The 22,124-nt window shown below is 40.7% G+C and overlaps 1 protein-coding gene across 3 annotated transcripts in view; it reads right to left on the bottom strand.

Annotated features, from left to right (window-relative positions):
• The window catches only part of nphp4 (nephrocystin 4), a 204,821-nt gene that overhangs the window by 148,095 nt on the left and 34,602 nt on the right, over positions 1 to 22,124 (bottom strand). The window contains exons 3-4 of one of the 3 annotated variants that reach the window (XM_033048072.1): positions 17,497 to 17,675; positions 8,610 to 8,674 (exon numbers count right to left, since the gene is read on the bottom strand). The exons of 1 other annotated variant lie outside the window; for it this stretch is intronic. In XM_033048072.1, coding sequence (XP_032903963.1) covers positions 8,610 to 8,674; positions 17,497 to 17,675 — 244 coding nt within the window. The remainder of the gene's footprint in view (positions 1 to 8,609; positions 8,675 to 17,496; positions 17,676 to 22,124) is intronic. One more of the 3 variants, XM_033048073.1, reaches the window with a different exon arrangement.

Here is a 22,124-nt window from a genome sequence, read left to right as displayed (position 1 = left end):
CTGCCAATTTGTACAGACTGTAATCTGTTGATGAGGAAGTCGAAGTCTAGGATCCAGTTGCAGTGGGATGTGCAGAGACCCACTTCTGTGAACTTGATAATCAGTTTGGAGAGGATGATTGTGTTGAACGCCGAACTGTAGTCTATGAACAACATGTGTTTTTAGCAACAACGATACATGATCCCAGAGTATGACTGTAAATTTTCCAATGCCCTCACAATGCCTTGGACAAAGATTGCATCATAAAATAAATTAAATTACTATTTAGTATACAAATACATAACGGATGTCTTTGTGATGGAATAGATGGAATGGCTTTGATTGCTTGAGGGAATCATTATGGAATTATCCACAATATTTCTTCCTTTCCTGGACTTGTTTTTTCCTTCTGAGATTTTACTTACTCAAGACATTACATGGATATGTGGTAAAAGAGACATAAGGACCTGGTCTTGCTACTTGAACATTAGTTAGCCTTTAACTTTTGTCAACTTGTATGTTTATATTTCAGCAATCACTGCATTTCACAAATCCGCCATGGGCTATGAAGTTTCCTTTTTCCTTTTTGGTTAATGTTCTTAGGTCCACATTTTTTATTGGACGATAAAAACAAATATTTTCCCTCTAGATGCCAGTATCACAAGACAAAGTTCAACACATATATGGACTGTTGCACAAATCAACTTTCAAAGCAACACAAGAGATTGCTCTCCTAAATGAATAGTAAAATAGATGCTACTGAGGAATTTACAGCCAGTCAAAACTAGCTGTAGCAATTACTAGCTAGCTTAATTTCTCCAGGGCCCAGCTTTCCAAAATGAGATACCAATCTTATTAAGATTATCAGTTAGCTTTATAGCATTTACTCTTTGATTGCTTTCAGTTGGTAATATCTTTTAGGTTAGTATCTGAATAGTCATTGCTATTAACACTGGAAGTAAATGAAGAACATGCAGTTGAAGATATTTTGACCTCAAAACCTCAATTGAAAGGAAACATTTGTCAGAAATCAGGTATGTTTTAATATAGCGTACTGCTTCTGCAAAATTATAATTGTTTTCTTAAAAATCAGTGAGAAGGTACACATTTTCTTTTTTAATAGTCACGTTGCCAAATGGAGAACACCATGTTCCACCAGAAATGCATTGTCATATCAGATTAGTTCCATGGCACATCTCCAGCATTTGTAATTTCATTTTTGGTCAAGTAAACCTTATCACCATGCAAGCTAGTCAATGAGTGAGTACCCCTATGGGCGTTTGGGTAAATTCATTGCTCAATGTGGGTCTGAAGATCATAACATTTAATTTATATGTAACTGCTATCAACCAGAGGCAGTAGTGTGGGAATTACATTGGACCAAGATAGCCAGGGTTTGCAAAGGAGAAGAAAAAATACCCAATTCTTATTTCTCCTTTTTGCTATTCAATGATCCATTCTAGCAAGAGCACACCTGTAATCTTACAGCGAGGATGAGGTATTTAACAATGCCTTCACAATTGAAGGTTGTTGAAGGACCAGAGTTCAATTAATAATGGAGGAACCAGATCCCAGCACGAGTCTGGAAAGAGCTAGGACAGTTATTAGAACATTCAACTTCACTCTTTGGAAAGAGAGGTACACAGAGAGTGCAGTAAGTGCATGTTCACAGATACTTTACATTCTCTCAAAATATTCCTGAGGAATCTTAACAGGGTGGCTCAGGAGAAGATGTTTCCTCTTATGGGCGAATCTAAAACTAGGCAACATTGCTTAAAAATAAGGGCTTGTTTACTTAAGTCAGAGTTAAAGTTTTTTTTTCTCTCAGCATCATGACTCTTTGGAATTTTTCTTTAAGTAGTGAAAGTAGAGTCTTGGAATATTGTTAAGACATAAGTAGATAGATTCTTGATAAACAAAGGGCAAAAGATGACAATGCAATGTTGAATTGAAAGCAGATTGGGATTGATAATATTAAATGGCACAGTAAGATTGATGGCCTGAGTGACCAATTCCCAAATCAGATATTCACAGGATATAGTAATCATGTTAAACAAATGTTTGAAAAGTTTGGAATCATATTGTCATAACTATTTCATATCTAACTATAAAATATTCAGATAATTGAAATTAAATTTTCCGACACATCATCTCTTCTACTGCTCGTCAGGAAACAATTAGGAGGATTCAAATAGGACAATTCCAATGATCAATATAAAGTGCATGAAAAATGCAGCTTGTTCATAGTAATAACCGCAGTCTAAAAAATATAATACTGCCTTATAAATCTCAGTCAGCTAAGCCAACTTATTTCCTAGTCAAGATAATGATGCTTTGAAGTTTTTAAGAAATCATGATGACAATGTCCAACTGGCCCTGTCATTACTGTCAGTGACATCGCTGCCAGCGATAACCTGCCTATACTTGTCGTCGACATATGGAAAAAGTTACTTCCAGCTGACACCACTACCATTTCTTCCCCTCCCCCCACATCCCGTCCCCACCTTCTGTTGCCTTTCTGTTGACATCAACATCCAGGATGGTGAGACACTGAGGCAGGGTCTTGCCTAATTCAATGCTGTCACGTGGCAGGTCAGAATTTGTCCTGCCAGCAAAAAGGCTGAGAATAGCTTTGACAAGCACATTTGACCAGCCGTCAAAGTAGCAACAAACTCTAAATGCACCAAAATGTACCTGACATCAGAAACAATCAAAAGGTACTAAAAATTAAATACTTGCCAAATTTATTAAAAAAATAATGGAAAGGTTAATAGATATAATATTATAATTATTTAATGAGTGTTCTTAAAGCAATGCAATTATTTAAAAGAAAATAATTTCACCATTGACTTCCTCACCAAAAAAATGAATGAGCTCATGGTTCAGAAAGGTTCAGCAGGGACATTCCCAAATACAAATGGTAGAGAATTTTGCAAATGTCAGGGTACAGCATCACAACTTCTAGCAGAGCCTGGTAACACATTGGAAGTATCTGCATTCAAAAGAGCTGAATGCCAACAATTCCACACCAAATAGGTGTATTTTCCATTGCGTTCCTTCTCCACATTATACATACTTTCATTAAGGAAGTAGCAACACACAAGGTAACTTACAGTAATACATTTTTATGTTTCTTTTTAACGCTTCATAAAAATTAATTTGATATGCCCAGTTAATAAAAAAACTGGTTAATGCATCTGCCATAGTAAAATAAATCTAAGACATTCTTTATGCTTCAACGGCAAGTTAGTGAGCAATTTTATTTTCCTTCGTAAAATAAAAACTGGAAGAGCAGTTTCTTATATTTAAACTGGAAGGTATTCACAACCTAACTTTGTTCCGCAATTCAGAGAAAGGGAAATAAAAACAAAATCCTAAGTAGCCAAAGAGGAAATTTGAGCTGGAGAAAGTCTCATCCATAACTTAGTTTTATTAGATTTGAACAAACATGCTGCCACCTGGTGGAAACATTGCAGATTCTGGCAGAGAAAGATCTCCCCTGCATTAGTGACGTTTAGTAAAGTAAACATGACGATTTAGGCGCCAGAGAGCTGGGTTCGGGTGCTGTCTGTACGGAGTTTGTGCATTCTCGCCGTGACCTGCGTGGATTTTCTCCGAGATCTTCGGTTTCCTCCCACACTCCAAAGTGTACAGGTTTGCAGGATAATTGGCTTGGTGTAAATGTAAATTGTCCCTAGTGTGTGTAGGATAGTGTTAGTGTGTGGGGGTCGCTGGTCGGCACGGACTCAGTGGGCCATTGGGCTTGTTTCTGCTCTGTATCTCCAAAACTAAAACTATCCCATTGCCAAAAATAGAAAACTGAGTAGATAGCCTCCAAGACTCTAGTAATACACGATGGACGTGAATGGAAGAGCAGGAAATGATCAGATCGGCTGCATGTGTCTGATTTTACCCAGCTATACCAACTTAATGTATGAAATAAACTGAGTGACCTTAATAAACTGAATGGCCTTATGCTTCATCCAGTGACCACTGGTATAGAATACACTTAATATTCTAAACTGAAATGGAAACAATTAATTAAGGCTGGTAAAGCAATACCAATAGAAATCTTATGAAATATTATTGTGCACTTTTCTCCTGCAAAATTTATCCTGCAGCACCGTACTATTACCAAAGCTGCTTTTTAACTCTGTTTTCCTAAAAGACACAAATAAATCTTTAAGTATACTAAAACTTTACTTGAATAGGAGTCCTCTAGTTCTTTCTGTTGGCATCCATGAAGATTGTAACATGAACATCAGGAAAAGCAGGATTAAGTCAGAGAGCCTCTTAAGCTGGTTACATTCAATGGCTCATGCAATGCCTTCAGGGCAGGACACTCCTTACACCCCCATCTATACAATACAATACAATACAATTTATTTGTCATTTGAACCCCAATGAGGTTCAAACGAAATGTTGTTTCTACAGTCATACACACAAAAAAGAACCAAGACACAACACAATTTACACAAACATCCATCACAGCGCATCTCCTCCTCGCTGTGATGGAAGGCAAAGACTTATCTCTCCCCTGCACTCCCCATTCCCCTCCGATGTCAGAGTCAAAGCCCCCGGCAGGCGATGGTAATGGCCATTAATCTCTGGGGTCGGGTCGCAGCAGCGCGCCACCACCGCTCCTCCCGCTCCGAACTCGGCCAGCTCCATGATGGTGAGTAGGTCCGCAGCTCCGTGACTGGAGCCCCAGGTCGTTCCTGCTGGAGGCCTCTCCACGGTGCTAGGCCCCAACGACAACGGAGACCCGACAGAGAAAAGGTCGGGTTCTCCGTGCAGGGGATAGATTTTTTAAAGTTTCCCCCACCCCCCGCCCCCCGCTCCCACACACATACCCACACACATACACAAAACAAATAATAAAAACTACATTCAAACGAGACAAAAAATAATAAAAAGACAGACGGACTGCAGAGGCCGCTGCGACGTGAGTCGCGCCGCCCACCGGATTATCTTCTAAATACTCAACAGCTAAGCTGGGGTACAGAATCGTACAAGATTTTTTTCCATGCCTCAAGTCCAAGTGCCCAACTCCTTATCATGGGTCCTTAACTGCAAGTTGTAGATATTCAAGCTGGAAAAAACAGCTGGAAGTGTCACTTTTTACTTTAAAGACGTGCTTGATCAAATCTCTATAAAGACAAATTGTCCTACATACAATGCACATCAATTGTCACAATTTTACTCACAATTCCAAGGGCATCATGTGTAGGGAGGAATCCCACAGCCGACAACAGACCATTGTGGGCTCCACCTGTCCTTGATTTTGCATATCTTCCATTCATTTGCCCTAAGTACCATCTATATCTCTCGTTCCCCTTTCCCCTGACTCTCAGTCTGAAGAAGGGTCAACCCAAAACGTCACCTATTCTTTTTCTCCACAAACGCTGCCTGAACTGCTGAGTTATTCCAGCTTTTTGTGTCTGACCGAGGACATCAAGGCAGATTTTCCATTGCTCTGTAATCATTGGCCTCTTGCACTTCTTTCAAGGTCCCAACACTTCAGCAAGGATGAATGGCACACAGATGCGGTCTCAGTGCAGAGAGCCTCCTGTACTCAGAGGACTACAGCGAGTGATGGCCCAGGCCTCTATTATCACTGTGGCTAATTGTTCAAAACATTCAAACTAACTTAGATAATATCATTATTTCTCACTCACCAACATCTCCCATTGTTTTGAATAATAGGGCACTCTACCTGCACCAGTTTCAGTGGGAGACCTCCGAAAGCTCATGGTGCCTCAGTGGATTCCATGAAAAGATTACTGCTGTCGGCTCAAGTCCACATCAGCACTGGAAATACATGAGGTGGTGTGGTCAAGTCCAGGGCTTAGCCCAGACATGGAATGGCAATGTCGTGGACAATTAGATTTAATGCTAAAGGAATGAAGAGGCCACAAAGCTACCATCTTTAACTGTGGGATATAGTTACACAGTTACAGCAAATTTGCCTACACCAAATCTCCATATGCATTCATAAGTTTGTAAGTTATAGGAGCAGAATTAGGCCATTCGGCCCATCAAGTCTACTCTGCCATTCAATCACGACTGATCTATATTTCTCTCTCAAACCCCTTTCTCCTGCCATCTCCCCATAACCCCTGACACCCGTACTAATTAAGAAACCTAATCATTCTAACCACGACTAAAGTTAATCTATAACAATTTGCTGAAATTAAAAACATTTAATTCCTTTCACGTATAATTCAGTTGCCTCATGTCTGTTCAGATCCATTTTCCAAAATTCATTGGTGCTCCACTCAACTCTTTCATCAATCAATATTTTTTTTTGTGATTTTATGATTCCCCCTGGCCACCAATGAATGTTATGTTTATGTGTTTTAAAATTCAGTAATAATTGCTGCGGAACTAAGAGACACTAAAGTGCTCCTGGGTGTTATTGAGATGGATGACACATTTTGCCTGCAGTCAGCCCACGTAGCTTATTCAATTAGTAGTGTCAATAGCCTAGACCTACTAATATTATAATTACCGTAATGAATGGCATCTACACCATTAAATACCACATCAGATGGGAAATCAACTGCTGAAATTATGTCAAATCTAGCATTGGAAAAATTATTCTTGACAGAACAGAAACATCAATACGAAGAAGAAAAGAAAATATATTAGGATCATCACCCAAGCAAGTACAACCAGTGTACATAAGGCATGGGTCAGGAGATTTAGAGGAGATCAGAGGAATAAGTTAGAGCATAACAAATTTCAGCCAGTGATTCCCCACACAATAATCTCTGCCTGGAAATATTCTCTTTAATCTTTTAATCCACAATTACTAAATCTTTGATCTCCATTTTTTTTTTAATTTCTCCGTGAAGAGAAATAGAAAGAGGTGCCTCCTATCTTTATATTTTTATTTCTCAATTGTCTCTCCTCCACCTTCTCCAAAGAAAAGAACCAAAGTTTATTCATTCTTTGTTAGTAAATATGTTCAACAATATCAACATAACTCTCCTCTGAATCTTCTCCAAACTGTGGCCACACTCGTGCACTACCTTAACCTCTATGCTTATATATTCTATACCCAATTAGTAATATCACCCACGTGGCTTTTTAACCACGTTATCGACCGGATCTGCTACCTTTCGGAAACTCTGGAAGTGCACTCCCGCATCCTTCTGTTTCTCCACAATATTTAGTCCTCATGTTGAACGTATATCCCTTTGCCTTGTTGCATCTCCCCAAGCACATTTCCTCAGACTCTTTCAGGTTAGATTTGATTTGCCACTTTTCTCTTCAAATGGCCAGACCATTTATATCATCCTGCAGACTGACGCTTTCCTCACTACTTTTAACCAAGTAGACAATTTTGGCATCATCCATGACATCATCCTTACATTTAAATGTTTTCATTTTTTTATTTTTTAAAAACACTTTCACACACAAGAATCCTGTGCAAACCCTGTGTTAGCTCTCTTCCAGTTGTAACACACATTGCAATGATGAAACATGGAACTGCAGATGTTGGTTGACAAAGAAACGACATAAAATATTGGAGTAACTCAGCAGGTCTGGCAGCATCCCTGGAGAACATGGATGAAGACGTCTGAAGAAGGGTCCCGAGCTGAAACGTCACCTATCCACGTTCTCCATGGATGCTGCCTGACCCACAGAGTTACTCTGGCATTTTGAGCCCTCTCATTGTAATGTTGACACACAGAAAACAATCATTGAACAATCATTGCCAGTGACTAAATTATGGAGAAACAACTATATTAAACCTTGGAAGATCAGTATATGAAAACAGATGAAGCTCTATATATTTCCCAAAAGATTGAAGTGGAATGCAGATAATAATTTTGGGTTGGAATACTTTATAAGGCATGCTATAAAACTACATGAATAGCTGTATTGAACAGAAGTAATGAATAGGCAATGATACACATTATTTATCAATATCCTATTACAAATGGAATAACACCAGACTAAAGACATGATTCTTTCTCACGCTTGTGAAAAATATTATGATTGTAGATTGTCTAGTAAAATTCCAGCTCCAAATTTCCACAGGGTTCATATCATTAATTAAAATACTTATCACAAGCTAAATTGGTGACTGTAAGATGCTTTCATTTTCAAATTAATATATTTATTTCGGCATTAATTGTCCCTTTAAGAGATGTTATAGGTCAGTATCAGGCTCCTTGAGGTAAGTCGCTGTGACATTCGGGATGCTGGAGCGGTAGAAGCCGTGCCACAGCCTATCCAGCTCTTCCAGAGATACATGGAGACCAGACACAATGGAATCCAAGTTAAAGGCACACTTCTTAGGCAACATGGCAGCTCAGAGAATGGCGAGGGGAAATATCTGCACCATCATCCCTTTGTGTGTCAGATCTTTCAAATAAACTAAATGCCTGTATATTATGATTATAAGTCTAGTAATTTATACCTCAGTCTGCACATTTAGAAACATAGAAAATAGGTGCAGGAGAAGGCCATTCTGCCCTTCGAGCCAGCACCGCCATTCAATAAGATCATGGCTGATCATCCTAAATCACTACCCCTTTCCTGCTTTCTCCCCATATCCATTGATTTGAATATACGTATGAAGAAAGCATCCTGCACGAGCAAAAAAAAGTTTGACTTACTCTCCGTAGAGTCCTCCGACACTGGATGCAGCAATGCTCTTGGAGTGCCATGATAGAGATTCAACCTGAAGTTTTCAGAAAAGAAAAGTAGCAATTAACTTGATTTTGTACGGTTGAGTGGCACTCATAGGGTATAGCTGTATTAAATGTATTGAAAAAAATACGAGGAAATAATGTCCACTTCCAATTGGCGTTGAAAAATCCTCTACGACCATGGCCAGCCACAGCAGATTTCACTATCTCATATTGAAGAATGGCGAAACAGGCTTGTAACTTCAACGAGACTGCAAGCCATCATGAACACCATAATAAATAATCAAATAACCAAGGTGACGAATGCCATATTCCCCTCAGGAATACGAGAATTAAATTAGATCGACTAAATCTCGGTTACCTAACTTTTTCAGTTGCCTTGAAGGCATAATGGATTTATACATGATGGTAAAATGGTGAACTCTTCAATTTTCCTGCTGGGCTATTTTCCCACAATCTGTCTGCCAATTACAAGTCAATTTCACTTGCTGCGAGATGGGAAATGCAACCAGTGCCCGCCACACTGGACAGGCTTACGAGTGTAGTTATGCATTTATGCTGATAGGACTGCTGAAAGAAAGGAAGGTCACATACATGTGTGTGCATATAATTATTTAATCCCAGTTGCAAAGAAACAGTAGATTCACATTTTAGGATAAAAAAGATCATTCAAATAATCCATGAGATGAACAGATGTTCAATCAAATTTACCATGGTTTAACTTACTAATATGGGCGGCACAGTGGCACAGTGGTAGAGTTGCTGCCTTACAGCACCAGAGACCCGGGTTCAATTCTGACTATGAGTGCTTGTCTGTACGGAGTTTGTACGTTCTACCCGTGACTTGCATGGGTTTTCCCCGGGAGCTCCGGTTTCCTCCCACACTCTAAAGACGTACAGGTTTGTAGGTTGATGGCTTGGTTAAATTGTAAATTGTCCCTAGTGTGTGTAGGATAATATTAGTGTGCAGGAATCGCCAGTCGCCACGGAGTCTTTGGATCGAAGGGCCTATTTCTGCGCTGTATCTATAAACTGGGGTAGAAGATTGCAACCTTCACGTGGTCCGCCCCGTTTCGACTAATGCAATTAACTCGACGTGCACAAACGGAAGATCAAATAGAACAAGTTGTCCACCAACTTTAGGCTGTGCACGCCACACGAAAGAAGAAGAAGAAATTCTATAAACTAAACTAAAAACTAAACAGACTTATTTCAAAAAATTATAAAACAAGTTTACTAATCAAATGTTGCTCGTGCTTTCAAAAAGTTACATGTTATGTGGTTGTCATTATTAATCTTATTGTATCTAGAGCTTTTGTTTTTAAAATATCAATTGTATTGCATTCCAGCTCTCTGCAATTACTATTCCACTAAATCAAATGGAAGAAATGAATGGCAAGACAATAAATAATCTAATCGCTGCAAGTATGGTCAATGAAATTAGATGGATTTCTTAGTTCTCAAATACAATCTGCACAGCAATATTATAAAATTATGAGTTTAAGCAATGAAAGAGAAATATTTCATGAAAATGTCATGTTTTTTCTGTGTTACTGTTGAGATAAATTCTTTAGTACCTAGGCACCTTGAAGACATTTCACACACCAAATGAAACTAACAATTTAAATCAAATAACTGAATCTGCATCAATATTTAACTATAAATCATAATTATCTTTTGAAATGTTGGCACAACATTTGAATATTCAGTGCAAATTTAAATTTTACTGTAAAATTGATGATAGACAAAGTGCTGGAGTAACTCAGTTGGCCAGGAAGCATCTCTGGAGAAAAAGGATGGATGACATTTCGGGTCAGGACCCTTCTTCAGACTGAAAGTAGAGGGGAGGGAACTGGAGGTAAGAAAAAGGCTAGAACAAAGCAGGGCCGGCAACAGATTACCAAGGACGGAGCCCATAATGGCTTTAAAATTGATACTTCCATTTTACCTTACTGAAGGCCTAATTTGAATTTTACTTCGGAGTCACGTGAGTGACTACGTGAAGAACCCGTCCAGCACGCATGCGCGACATTGCGTTCACGCAGTGCAACAGCGACGAACGGGAGCACAGGCACTCCCGCTACAAGCCTGAAGGAACTTACTTACAGGTTACCTACAGGTTAAACTCGCGACTTTGCCTCTCTTTGTTGCTCCAGGGGAACTGGAGACAGCAAAGCAGCACAGAGGGAAGCGGCCCCCGATCGACTCCAGGGAAGGAACGTCCCGTCAGTGGAGGGGGGAGAGGCGGGACCGCACACGCTGCGGTCCACAGACACGGGTACTGCGGCGATGCCCAGTCCGCTAAACAGCTGTCTGACCAACAGCAGCGGACTGGAGGGAAATTCAAAACCGGCCAGTAACCCCTGCATCTCCCGACAAGGAGACTCGCCGCCAGAGAACCGCTGAAATGCTGCCCGGAAACGGCAGACAGCCTCAATCAGCAAAGCCAGCAACCAAACCTCGGGCTGGAGACAGATACAGAAGATGGAATCGGCACTTCAAACGAGAACAAGTAAGTGTCTGTTCTCCAAGCCAGAGTAAGGTCATGGAGCCAAAAACTCCAGCGAGACTTGCCTCAGGAGCAGGGGCAAGTCCGCCAAGGGAGCATAACACTCCCACTCCAGTGCCTACAGCACTGGCCATCTCCCTTGTCGAGGAATCGATGGCGACCAGGGCTGGGCTGGTCAAGAAGAGGGGTCACTGGCTGAAGAATATCAGGAGTATGCTTGAGGTACAGGATCAGGAAGAGCTGCTGGGTGTGGCCGCTATGTGGCTCCACCACTAGCGAGATGGCCTTTTCAGTCTCAACTGACGGCCAGTTTACTACCTGTTCTTTTCAAAACCTCTCCAAGACAAGTAGTCATGAGGCGCTGGTTTCATCACGCCTCCCCTAAATTGCATTTACTCAAAGTGCCCACCATTATTGGGGGGTACATTGAGCATAGCTTTTTAAAAAACCCAAATATCTTAAATTGCATTTGATATCCCTGACGTTGGCTATCATTTTCGCATGCGCATTCCAGAGGGGCAGAGTAGTATGGCAAAACACCTGACCCTACTGTTCACAGATGCTCCGCAACTTCTCAGGAAGTTATAAAACCTGCCCTCAACTTTTTTAAAAATTTACAGGACTGTGAAAACGCCGACCTCACAACCACAGATTCTGCTATCTGGCTAAGTTATCAAACCAAGCCTAAGAAACTGGACGAAGTATCCAAAAATTCGGCATCAAGAGGCCAGGGCCTGGAATGAGCACCACACAAAACCAGACAGCAGTGCCTCTACGCGTCCACCAGTAGGCGTCTACTTAAGAGTACTGGTGAAAGCTCGGGGCCCGCATGCCAACCCCCAGTAAGCCCTTTCAGGCCAGGGTCCAGAGCGGGCCCCATAGAAAATGCGCCACCCCCAACAACACCATCTCCACAGACAAGGAACCAGAAACCGAAGAAATGAACACACCACCAAACAACAGTGAAGACAGATAAGTATGGTTCTTACCATCACATAAAGGTGAAGGGTTTGTACTAACAGAGAGGGGGGGGAATCACACCTGGTTGGGAAGCTATCACTCTTGGTAGTTATATACCAAAAAAATATTCAAGGGGAATAGAATTAATATCTTGCCGCCAGTTCAGCTTGCACCCCAAAGGGTCTACCCTCCCACTAAGAAACATGAGGGTCTAGCTACTGGGAAAGATATACCAGGGGTCATAAGAAATCTCATATGAGCTTTTGGTACCAAAAAACCCCAAGATGGTGAATGTCGCACCATCATTGATTAACCACTTGAGTATTTCACCAGGTATACCCACTTATGGAATTTGTAACTACTACCATGGATTCCAAGGATACTTTATGGTAGACATCGCCTTAAAGATGCATACTATTCAGTACCCTTTTATATAAGATTTTGGATATACCACAATTTACCTGAATGGGGCAACCATGGCGAGCATTGCCACTTTTCATTCACTGCACATCTCGCATGTGTATGTGACAAATAAACTTGACTTGACTTGATTTGAGTTGACTTATTATTGAATTGGCTTATATGAGCCGAAGCTATTCCAGAATTTCAAACCAGCCCTGACACTTAAGGAACATTTCGTCATGGCATGTCTATATATTAACGACAGACTATCCTTGGATATAGCTATATCGGCTGCATTAGCTACTAACTTATTTTAGCCTGGGCTCTGTCATATTATCCAGATATCTACGTTGACCCCATCCACAACATTGTCTATCTGGTATTCATTAATGCCATCAGTTATGGTAACATTTAACCACCTATCAACTACGTGGCAAAAGTAATTGGGATAGTAGCAGCATTACCAGCTACTGAACATTGTACCTTTCCAATGAGCTGAGATACTAGTGTTCAAACTATATCCCATACCTAGAATATGGTGGCAAATGGACTAATCTGGAGTTGTCATCACTATAGACACTGGGCATTAAACCTAGTTAGAAATATTGAGTATGTTCTATTGAGTATATTCATCGGACTGGCTGCAAGGCCACAAATGGGCCGTCCTCGGGGGTTTTCAGAGGAAGAAGACGTAACATTCTGGTGCCTTTCCCCACAGTGGAAATTTGATTCTGCTGTGGGGGGGGGGGGGGGGGGGGGGGGGGGGCGTTTGTGTAGATGTGTTGAGTCCATTTTCTTTATTTGTTAACCTTTTTCTATGGTATGCAAACGTATTATCTATATTTTGTAAAGCACTTTGGTGTTGACATAAGCGAGTTGACATAAAACGTGCTATATAAATATAACTTACTTACTGTTGGGCAAGCATATTGCTCAGTAGTGCACCATTTTGCATGTTCGTTTATAAATTAACAACATCACAGTGGTGGCATATACCAAACCACTTCGGCGGAATAAAATCGATATTATGCGACAATTGATTTAACAATTGGTAACCGTATGTCGTCAAACATGTTTGACCATCAGTAACTTACCTATCAGGTGAGCTAAATACTGTAAACGAACATTTAAACCAAAAGTATTTGCTGAGATTACAAAGCAATATGGACACCAGATATCGATTACCTTATATTACAATTGAATCGCCACGTACCAATGTATGTCGCATGAAACCAACTCAAGGCAGCGGCATGGATACATTTCCGCGTATTGAGGTGGGGGGGGGGAACTAATCTCTATGTTCTCCCCTTCTTTCCACTAGGGAACATACCTGGGAAGAAACTGCTCAAACTCAGGAACTACACATTCAACTACAACAAAACCTGTACTGGAGTTCCTGGCAGGCCTTCACCACAATGAAGGACTCAGCTACTGCGCCATCAATATAGCCAGAAGTACTCTGTCAGCCTACTCAACTCAGGCACCACGACAACAGGGCAAGGGTACCACCCACTGGTGATCAAATTCAGGAGAGGTATATTCAATTCCCATTCCCCAGAACTAGGTACACCCAAATTGGGAAGTCAGTGAGGTCCTGACGTACCTTAGGGGATGATCACCAGCCAGGTCCCTCACCGTGGAACAGCCTACCCTGAAGATGGATATGCTGATGGCCTTACCTCAGCACAAAGACCCAGTTCTTCCATCTACTGCGATTGGACAACATGGTGATAACACCAGATAGTGTCACATTTTCCATTCAGGGGCTGGCCAAACAGAGCAGACCAGGAACATCAGGTCCAGTCATGGAATTCCAGGCATACCCACCTGAACCACGGTTATGTGTCATGACCCACTTAATGAACTACTGACACAATAAGAAATACCCGAGGGAGAGGAAAAAGCCTTGTGGGTCAGTCACGAGAAACCTCATGGTCGGGTGACGAGCTAAACTACCTCTAGTGGCTCAAGCAGGTACTGGGAGTTGCTGGAGTAAATACTAACGTGTATAAATCTTATTCCACCATGGCAGCTTCCACGTGACTAAGAGGATGGACGTGCCTATGGACCACATCCTGGCTACAGCGGGGTGGTCTAGGGAGCATACGTTCCAAACTTTGTAACACGCCGCTGGCAGAACCTGTATCGGTTGCAGAAATAACATTAGAATCTGCAAATATATAATTTAAGCCTGGGGGAGCATTTGTCTTTATTGTTGATAACACCATTTTTGTTTTACAAACAGATTCATGGTTGATTATGATAACATACTTCCTCCCTCGAATGACTTCGGCAGCGAGTGAAGTATGAACTGTTACACGGTTTGAAATCACAGAGCTTTAAAATCTTCACATAGTCACTCACGTGACTCCGAAGTAAAATAGTAAGATTAAACGAGAACTTACCAGTTTGAAGTTTGATCTGTATTTTATGAGGAGTTACGATGAGGGATTACGTGCCATCCGCTCCCACCCTCAATAATAGAGATCAAACTGGTAACTAAGCTCTCCTTTTCTTTACTATATTTATTTCAATTACTGTGAATTCTGTGATTCCACACCGCTGCTTTGAAGTATGTCGCGCATGCGTGCTGGACGGGTTCTTCACGTAATCCCTCATCGTAACTCCTCATAAAATACAGATCAAACTTCAAACTGGTAAGTTCTCGTTTAATCTTACTATTTTATTTGCACTCTTCAGACTTCCCACAATAAAGTGAAAAGGCTAGTTTTCCATGCATCTAAATGCCACCTCATCAACTTCCTCTAAATCATCTTAAATGACGGTAAAATTATAAACAGGTTAGTGCACAACTGATCTGTTCGAAAAGCAATCAATGTCATAACTGTGGCCCAAAGTCTTTCTTGTGTGCAGTGAAGGGTTCATGATGTCAGAGGGAATGCTCCCCAGGAACACCTATTCCCATCAATTTCAGCTGCAGACCATGTTCCAGGTGCTGATTTGCTTCCAACTTGTCGTGCAATATTCGTAAACATATTAGTAGCAAACACTGTGTTTACAAAATTGATTGCTCATGAAAATCCATCTTTTTGGAATTAAATATTCTATGGTTAAAGAGTCTGGGGAATCTTAGCCTTGTGTGGTATGTAAACCTGGCCATCGGAATCATTCACCAGAGGCACTATTTTTTATCGTGGCTGGAAAGGATATCAGATACAGATTTTAAACAGATGAGGAGCAGACAATGCTCAGTGTTAAGATTGAGACATACACAATGCCTTATTAGATTGGGAGGGAAAGGACAAGGTTGGTAATTATATATTTGGCTGTATTCAGCATACTTTAAGTTCTGGTCTTCAAGGAGTGTGGACTGCCAAATGGACCAATAAAAAAAATTAAAACTATCACATTTTATTAATAACCATTATCCATTTTAGCTATTGCTACCCTTGCACTTGTTAAGTAAAGAATAGCATTAATGACATGCTCGTTCATTGATTGTTATTGTAGATAACTGTCCTTAACACATATCATCACCCATATTACAAATTACCCGTTGCTTAATTTCTATATTTATTTTGGAAGGTTATTGTGACTCTTTGAATCAGACATGCAAGTTTTATTCTCCCACTTACTCTAAACACGGGCTTATGAAAAGTGATAAAATGTTTCTGTCGTGCTTCTCTACATATTAACTGAACTAAACGTTGCAAATTGTCACCCCGTCGATGAAGACAAATTCATGGATCCTTGCCATTCCCCTCCTATTGTTCTGGCACCATTTAATCAGATGATCAAGCTTCCTCCTATACTCTGACTCATCAGATTACCTGTTATTCGTGCAACAAATGGTGTTGTTGGCTAATTTAAAGATTGTGTTGGAGCTGTGTCTGGCCACACAGTCAAGGGTATAGAAAGAGTAACAGAAGAATGGGTACATCGACTTGAGGTGCTCACATTGATGGCTATTGAGGAGGAAGTACTGTTGTCAATTTGTACTGTTTGTGGTCCGGCAACGAGGAAGGGATGAGCAGAAACTCTGAGTGACGATAAGTTTAGGGGGAATTATGGTGTTGAACGTTGAGTTGTGATCCATGAACCACAGCCTGACCAACGTGTTCTTATTATCCATGAGGTCCAGTACAGAATGCAGCGTTGGCGAGATCGCCTCTCCTGTTGATATATCGTGGCAGTAGGTGAATTGTAGCGGGTCCTGGTACTTTTTGTAGGCACAAGTTGAGATGCGGCATAACCAACCACTATTATAATGGATGACATTAAGGCATGGACTGATTACAGAAGGCAAATTGACGCAAATGCTCCTCAACTTATGTTTGTCAGCCACTCCACTATTTCAACCTTTTTTTCATTTTAACAGTTTTAATCACTGGGAAAGTGGGTGTGCAACACTCTTGAGATAAGGTCACAGAAAGTCACCACAGGGTGCTTTGAGCACCATTCTAAAAATAGAAAGCAGCGATTGTTATCTGCAATAGAAATATTTCTCCATGATGATTAGGACCCGATTCAAGAGTGATGGCAATACCATTAAAACTTACTCCACAGGTGGTACATTTCTTGTGTAATCATTAAAGAGCATTGGTACTGACACTAAACCTGTTTCAGTGGGCTGTCACAATGTTTTTGAACAGCATAAACCATGTTAGGTGTTGAAGTTTGGCATGGGATTATTCTTATGCAATTCAGCATCAGGCATTTAATCCATACTCTGTCAAAAGCTTCACCTGACTTGTACTTCTTCTGATGTGCTTTGTAACCAGGGATACGTGGTCACAGCAGCTACATTTGCGCCAGAATTAAGCTTGTTCTTTGGAATCATTGCACCGTAAAAGTCTGTCCATGTTTCTGTACTGTGAGTATTTATCATTGCAAAGTACCTCTTTTATAATGCAGAATATTTGAAATGACCAACTTGTCCATATTTCACTGGTGTGCATCTTTGGAGAGAATCCCTTGAACCAGATTTATTTTCTATAAAGCCATATAACCTTAAATACTGACCTTTTAACTTTTTTAGATTTATCGGCCTCTGATGCAAGCTTCTGCCTGTTTGGTAATTGAAGAATTCCAAACCCACACGAGAGGATCTGTTCATTTCCTTCATGTTTCTTTGCGATAGCCACCACCTCCACAATTATCGCAATGTGAGTACAGTTTAGGGAAATATGGAAATAAACAGCCTGAAAAAGGACACAGAATACGGAGAAAATATTAAACTATCATAGATGGGGAAAACACCTTTCCTTTTAATCATTTTACATTAACATAATTCCAGATCTCTTTTGCTGTCTGCAATGATTTTTTTATGGCTAACTTTTTTTCCAGATTTTTCCATTTACTAACTTATTTTCCAGTTTAGTAATTTATACAGATCTGCAAATTCATTATTCATTTTTAACTATTTTGTCATTTGAATTAATCTGAAAAGTTCAGGATTAGTACGAGCAATGCTGACGAATGGAACAATTTTCTCAACGCATAAAAGGCATTAGTACAATTGAAGTACTGGAAGTATCTGAACCTCTACAGCTGTACAGTAGAGAGCATATTGACTAGTTAGCAATACAGCTTGGTTCAGCAATTCAAGTTGCAGGGCATTACAGAGAATGGTACACACTGCTCAGTCCATCATCGCTGCTGACATCCACACCATCAAAGGGGCCATCTATAGGAGCGTTACCTCAAAAAGGCAGCATCATCAAAAACCCATGCCCCACTGTATTGGGAGTGGTGGGTATTGCACCCTTGAAGGGGTTATTAATATATCGACAATGGAACAATTAAATTCTTACTTGCAGCAGCATAACAAAGGGAGGGAGGGGACACAGCGTGGAGGGGCTGCCGAGAACTAAGGGGGACCGGGTGTAGGGGGGGAGTTATCGAGAACCAAGGGCGAGAGGGGAGACTATTGGGGCAAAAAAAGGGTACTGTGTAACTTTGTCGGCACACATTATTTGGCGACTCTTTGTATGCCTCGGTATACAAAATAAGGCATTTCACTGTGACATGTCACATGTAACAATAAAAGTTTCAAATCTAACCTAATCTAATAGCCTTGTAAATGCAATACACACAGATAATACAGCAGGCCGTGAAAAAAGCAAATGACATTTTGGCCTTCATAGCGAGAAGTTATGAGTATCGGAGCAAGGAGGTCTTACTTCAGTTGTACAGGGCCCTGGTGAGACCACACCTGGAGTATTGTGTGCAGGTTTGGTCTTTGGTTCACCAGGTTATTTCCCAGGATGGCGGGACTTGCATATGATGAAAGAATGGATCAACTGGGCTTATATTCACTCGAATTTAGAAGGATGAGAGGGAATTTCTAGAAACATGTCAAATTCTTAAGGGATTGGATAGGCTAGATGCAGGAAAAATGTTCCCGATGTTGAGGGAGCCCAGAACCAGTGGTCAGTTTAAGAATAAGGGGTAGGCCATTTAGGACTGAGATGAGGAAAACTTTTTCACCCAATGAGTTGTGAATGTGTGGAATTCTCAGCCACAGAAGGCAGTGGAGGCCAATTCACTGGATGTATTCAAGAGAAAGTTAGATATAGCTCTTAGGGCTAAGGGAATCAAGGGATAGGGGGAGAATGCAGGAACGGGGTACTGATTTTGGATAATCAGCCATGATCATATTGAATGGCGGTGCTGGCTCTAAGGGCCGAATGGCCTACTCCTGCACCAATTTTCAATGTTTCCAAGTCACATAGAGATAAAGGATGAACCATGACCTCAGTCAATGGCGGGGATCGCACACGGGACCTAGTAGCCCACTCCTGTTTTATTTCTAGTTCTTTGGGATGCTCCAGAATCTTGAAAATAAATTGAGGATATCCAATATTCACTCCTATTAGTTCAACAAACACAAATTAAAATGGAAGGTAATTTCCAGGGCAAAAATACATTTATCATTCTTCTCCCACATGTCATTGAAATGTTGCTGCTTCCTAGCATGGGTGATGTGAATACCTAATAAACATATATTCATTGGATTTGTATATACTGTATACAATACGACTCTCCAAAGTTATTTTAAATGCAAACAGGACCAGTACCTGGCAAAGATATTCAACTCAGCGAAATCGAACTGACAGAAAGCAGAAGCCTTCATGGCATGTTGAAAACCTAAGCAAGTGTTCATCCAGGCACCACTAAAAGAATTTGGCTAGCTGCCATCCAGGTTTGTGTTTTGGACCACTTACTCAGCATTCTAACAAAATTGAGACGTATCTCTCAATTGCTACTTGAAGACGCTGTGTCACTTTAATGGCAAAGTGGTTACATGCATCAAATATTACAGCAATTTATTTACGATATATTAACTAGGATCAGTAATAGCATACTGGGATAACTTGAAGTGGAGTGTTTCATGAATAATTTAGCAGTCAGGAGGTTAACTAAAGCATCAGAATAGCTACTGTATGGGAATTAGATTCCATGTCATTTATTTTTCAGATCCCCTGAAGCGAAGCATCCAGCCACGATGCATTCTCCATCTGGTCATCAAGCAATTTCCTTCAGCCAAAAAGACAGATTGACCTCATCCTGCCGGCAGAAGGCACAATTCAGCTAATGTGAGCTGACTAGGTTAGATATCCTCTAATTTTTTTATTTGAGGTGAAACTTTTATTCACAGCGGAGTGTTCAAAACAGGATAAGAACAAGTTGATTCTACTTCAACAATGCTACGAGATATTCTCAGGACCAAATCTAAATGAACCTTTTAGGAAGATAAATGTACTAAAAGGCCTATTTTGGTTGCATTTCATTATTTGTAACACTGTAACTTAAAGAAGTTGAAAATTTATGACCCAGAAATTCAACTGTGCAGCATGGTTTTACGATTGTGATTGAGTAAAAGAACAAGATCAATTGTGAATTGTTACTGGCACTTGCAAACATGCATAGAAAATAATGAATTACTGGTTTCTATCTTGACCAAACTCTATTACACAGAAGCCGCAGGCCATGCAGGCAGTGAATTGACTCAAATTGTTCTGCAGGTTCAACACTGCTGCTACAATATTAAAATGTGCACCTATAATAAAGAAATAAAGTGGGCCTCGTGGAAAAGTCAGGCCTTATAAAGGATGAATGAAGCACTCTTGACAAGTGATTTAAAGAATAGTCTTTACCCGATAGTTGTACAAAAAGTCACAGCTAGATTTAGGAGCAGCTCTGCCCGTGACCGCAGGAAATTGCAGAGAGTTGTAAATGTAGTCCAGTCCATCACACAGACTAGACTTCCCACCATTGACTCCACCACACTTCACGCTGTTCGGAAAAGCTGCCAACACAATCAAAGGTAGGCAAAAAGCTGGAGAAACTCAGCGGGTGAGGCAGCATCTATGGAGCGATGAAATGGGTGACGTTTTGGGTCGAGACCCTTCTTCAGACTGACATAATCAAAGACTTGTCCACCCCAATCATTCCCTCTCTCTGCTTCTGTACGGCAGAAGGTACCGAAGCTTAAAAGCGCAGACTCAGCTCCTTCACAACTGTTATTGGGGTTCTGAACAGTCCTTCCCACAGCTAGGGTACTGTCTATTTCATCTCTGCCCCATTGTGGACATTGGTCTTTGTCCATGGAATTGATGCGCTACAATGCTGAGAACTATATTCTGCACTCTGAGCCTTCCCCTTTATCGATATCTATGGTATTTAAGTTTGTCTGGATTGCAAAACAAAGCTTTTCACTGTACCTGTGTACAAATGACAATAATAAGCCTAATATTGTTGAAATTGCATTATTGAACACAACTGTGTATTTCTCATGTACTAGATATCCAGAACCATACAGGGATGTTAACAAGGGTTTCGGCCCGAAACGTTGCCTTTTTCCTTCACTCCATAGATGCTGCTGCACCCGCTGAGTTTCTCCAGCTTTTTTGTGTACCAGGGATGTTAACAAGTCTGGAGGGTTTGAGTTATAAGGAGAAGTTGAATAGGTCATGCATTTGCATAGAAGGCTGAGGGATGATCTTATAAAGATTTGTACAATCATCTAGGGTGCAGAATAGCCACAGTCCTTTACCCCAGTGTAGGGGAGTCAAACACTAGAGGGCACAGGTTTAAAGTGAGAGAGAGGACATTTTAAAAAGGGACCCGATTAGCAACTTTCTCACACAGATAATGTGTATATATGGAATTAACTGCCAGAGGCAGGTATAATTATAACATTTGAAAGACAAGTGGAGAGTTGCACAGATAGGAAACGTTTACAGTGGCTTGCAAAACCTTGAACATTTCCACATTTTGTCACGTTACAACCACAAATGTAAATGTATTTTATTGGGATTTTATGTGATAGACCAACACAAAGTGGTGCATAATTGTGAAGTGGAAGGAAAATGATACATGGTTTTCAATTTTTTTTACAAATAAAAAACTGAAAAGTGTGGCGTGCAAAAGTATTCAGCCCCCCTGAGTCAATACTTTGTAGAACCACCTTTCGCTGCAATTACAGCTGCAAGTCTTTTGGGGTATGTCTCTACCAGCTTTGCACATCTAGAGACTGAAATTTTTGCCCATTCTTCTTTGCAAAATAGCTCAAGCTCAGTCAGATTGGATGGAGAGCGTCTGTGAACAGCAATTTTCAAGTCTTGCCAGAGATTCTCAATTGGATT

This window comes from Amblyraja radiata, chromosome 31 (genome assembly GCF_010909765.2).
Source record: "Amblyraja radiata isolate CabotCenter1 chromosome 31, sAmbRad1.1.pri, whole genome shotgun sequence".
In the NCBI taxonomy this organism is placed as follows: Eukaryota; Metazoa; Chordata; class Chondrichthyes; order Rajiformes; family Rajidae; genus Amblyraja; species Amblyraja radiata.
The sequence above is the reverse complement of the archived record's forward strand: the minus strand, read 5'-3'. Positions and strand labels throughout refer to the sequence as shown.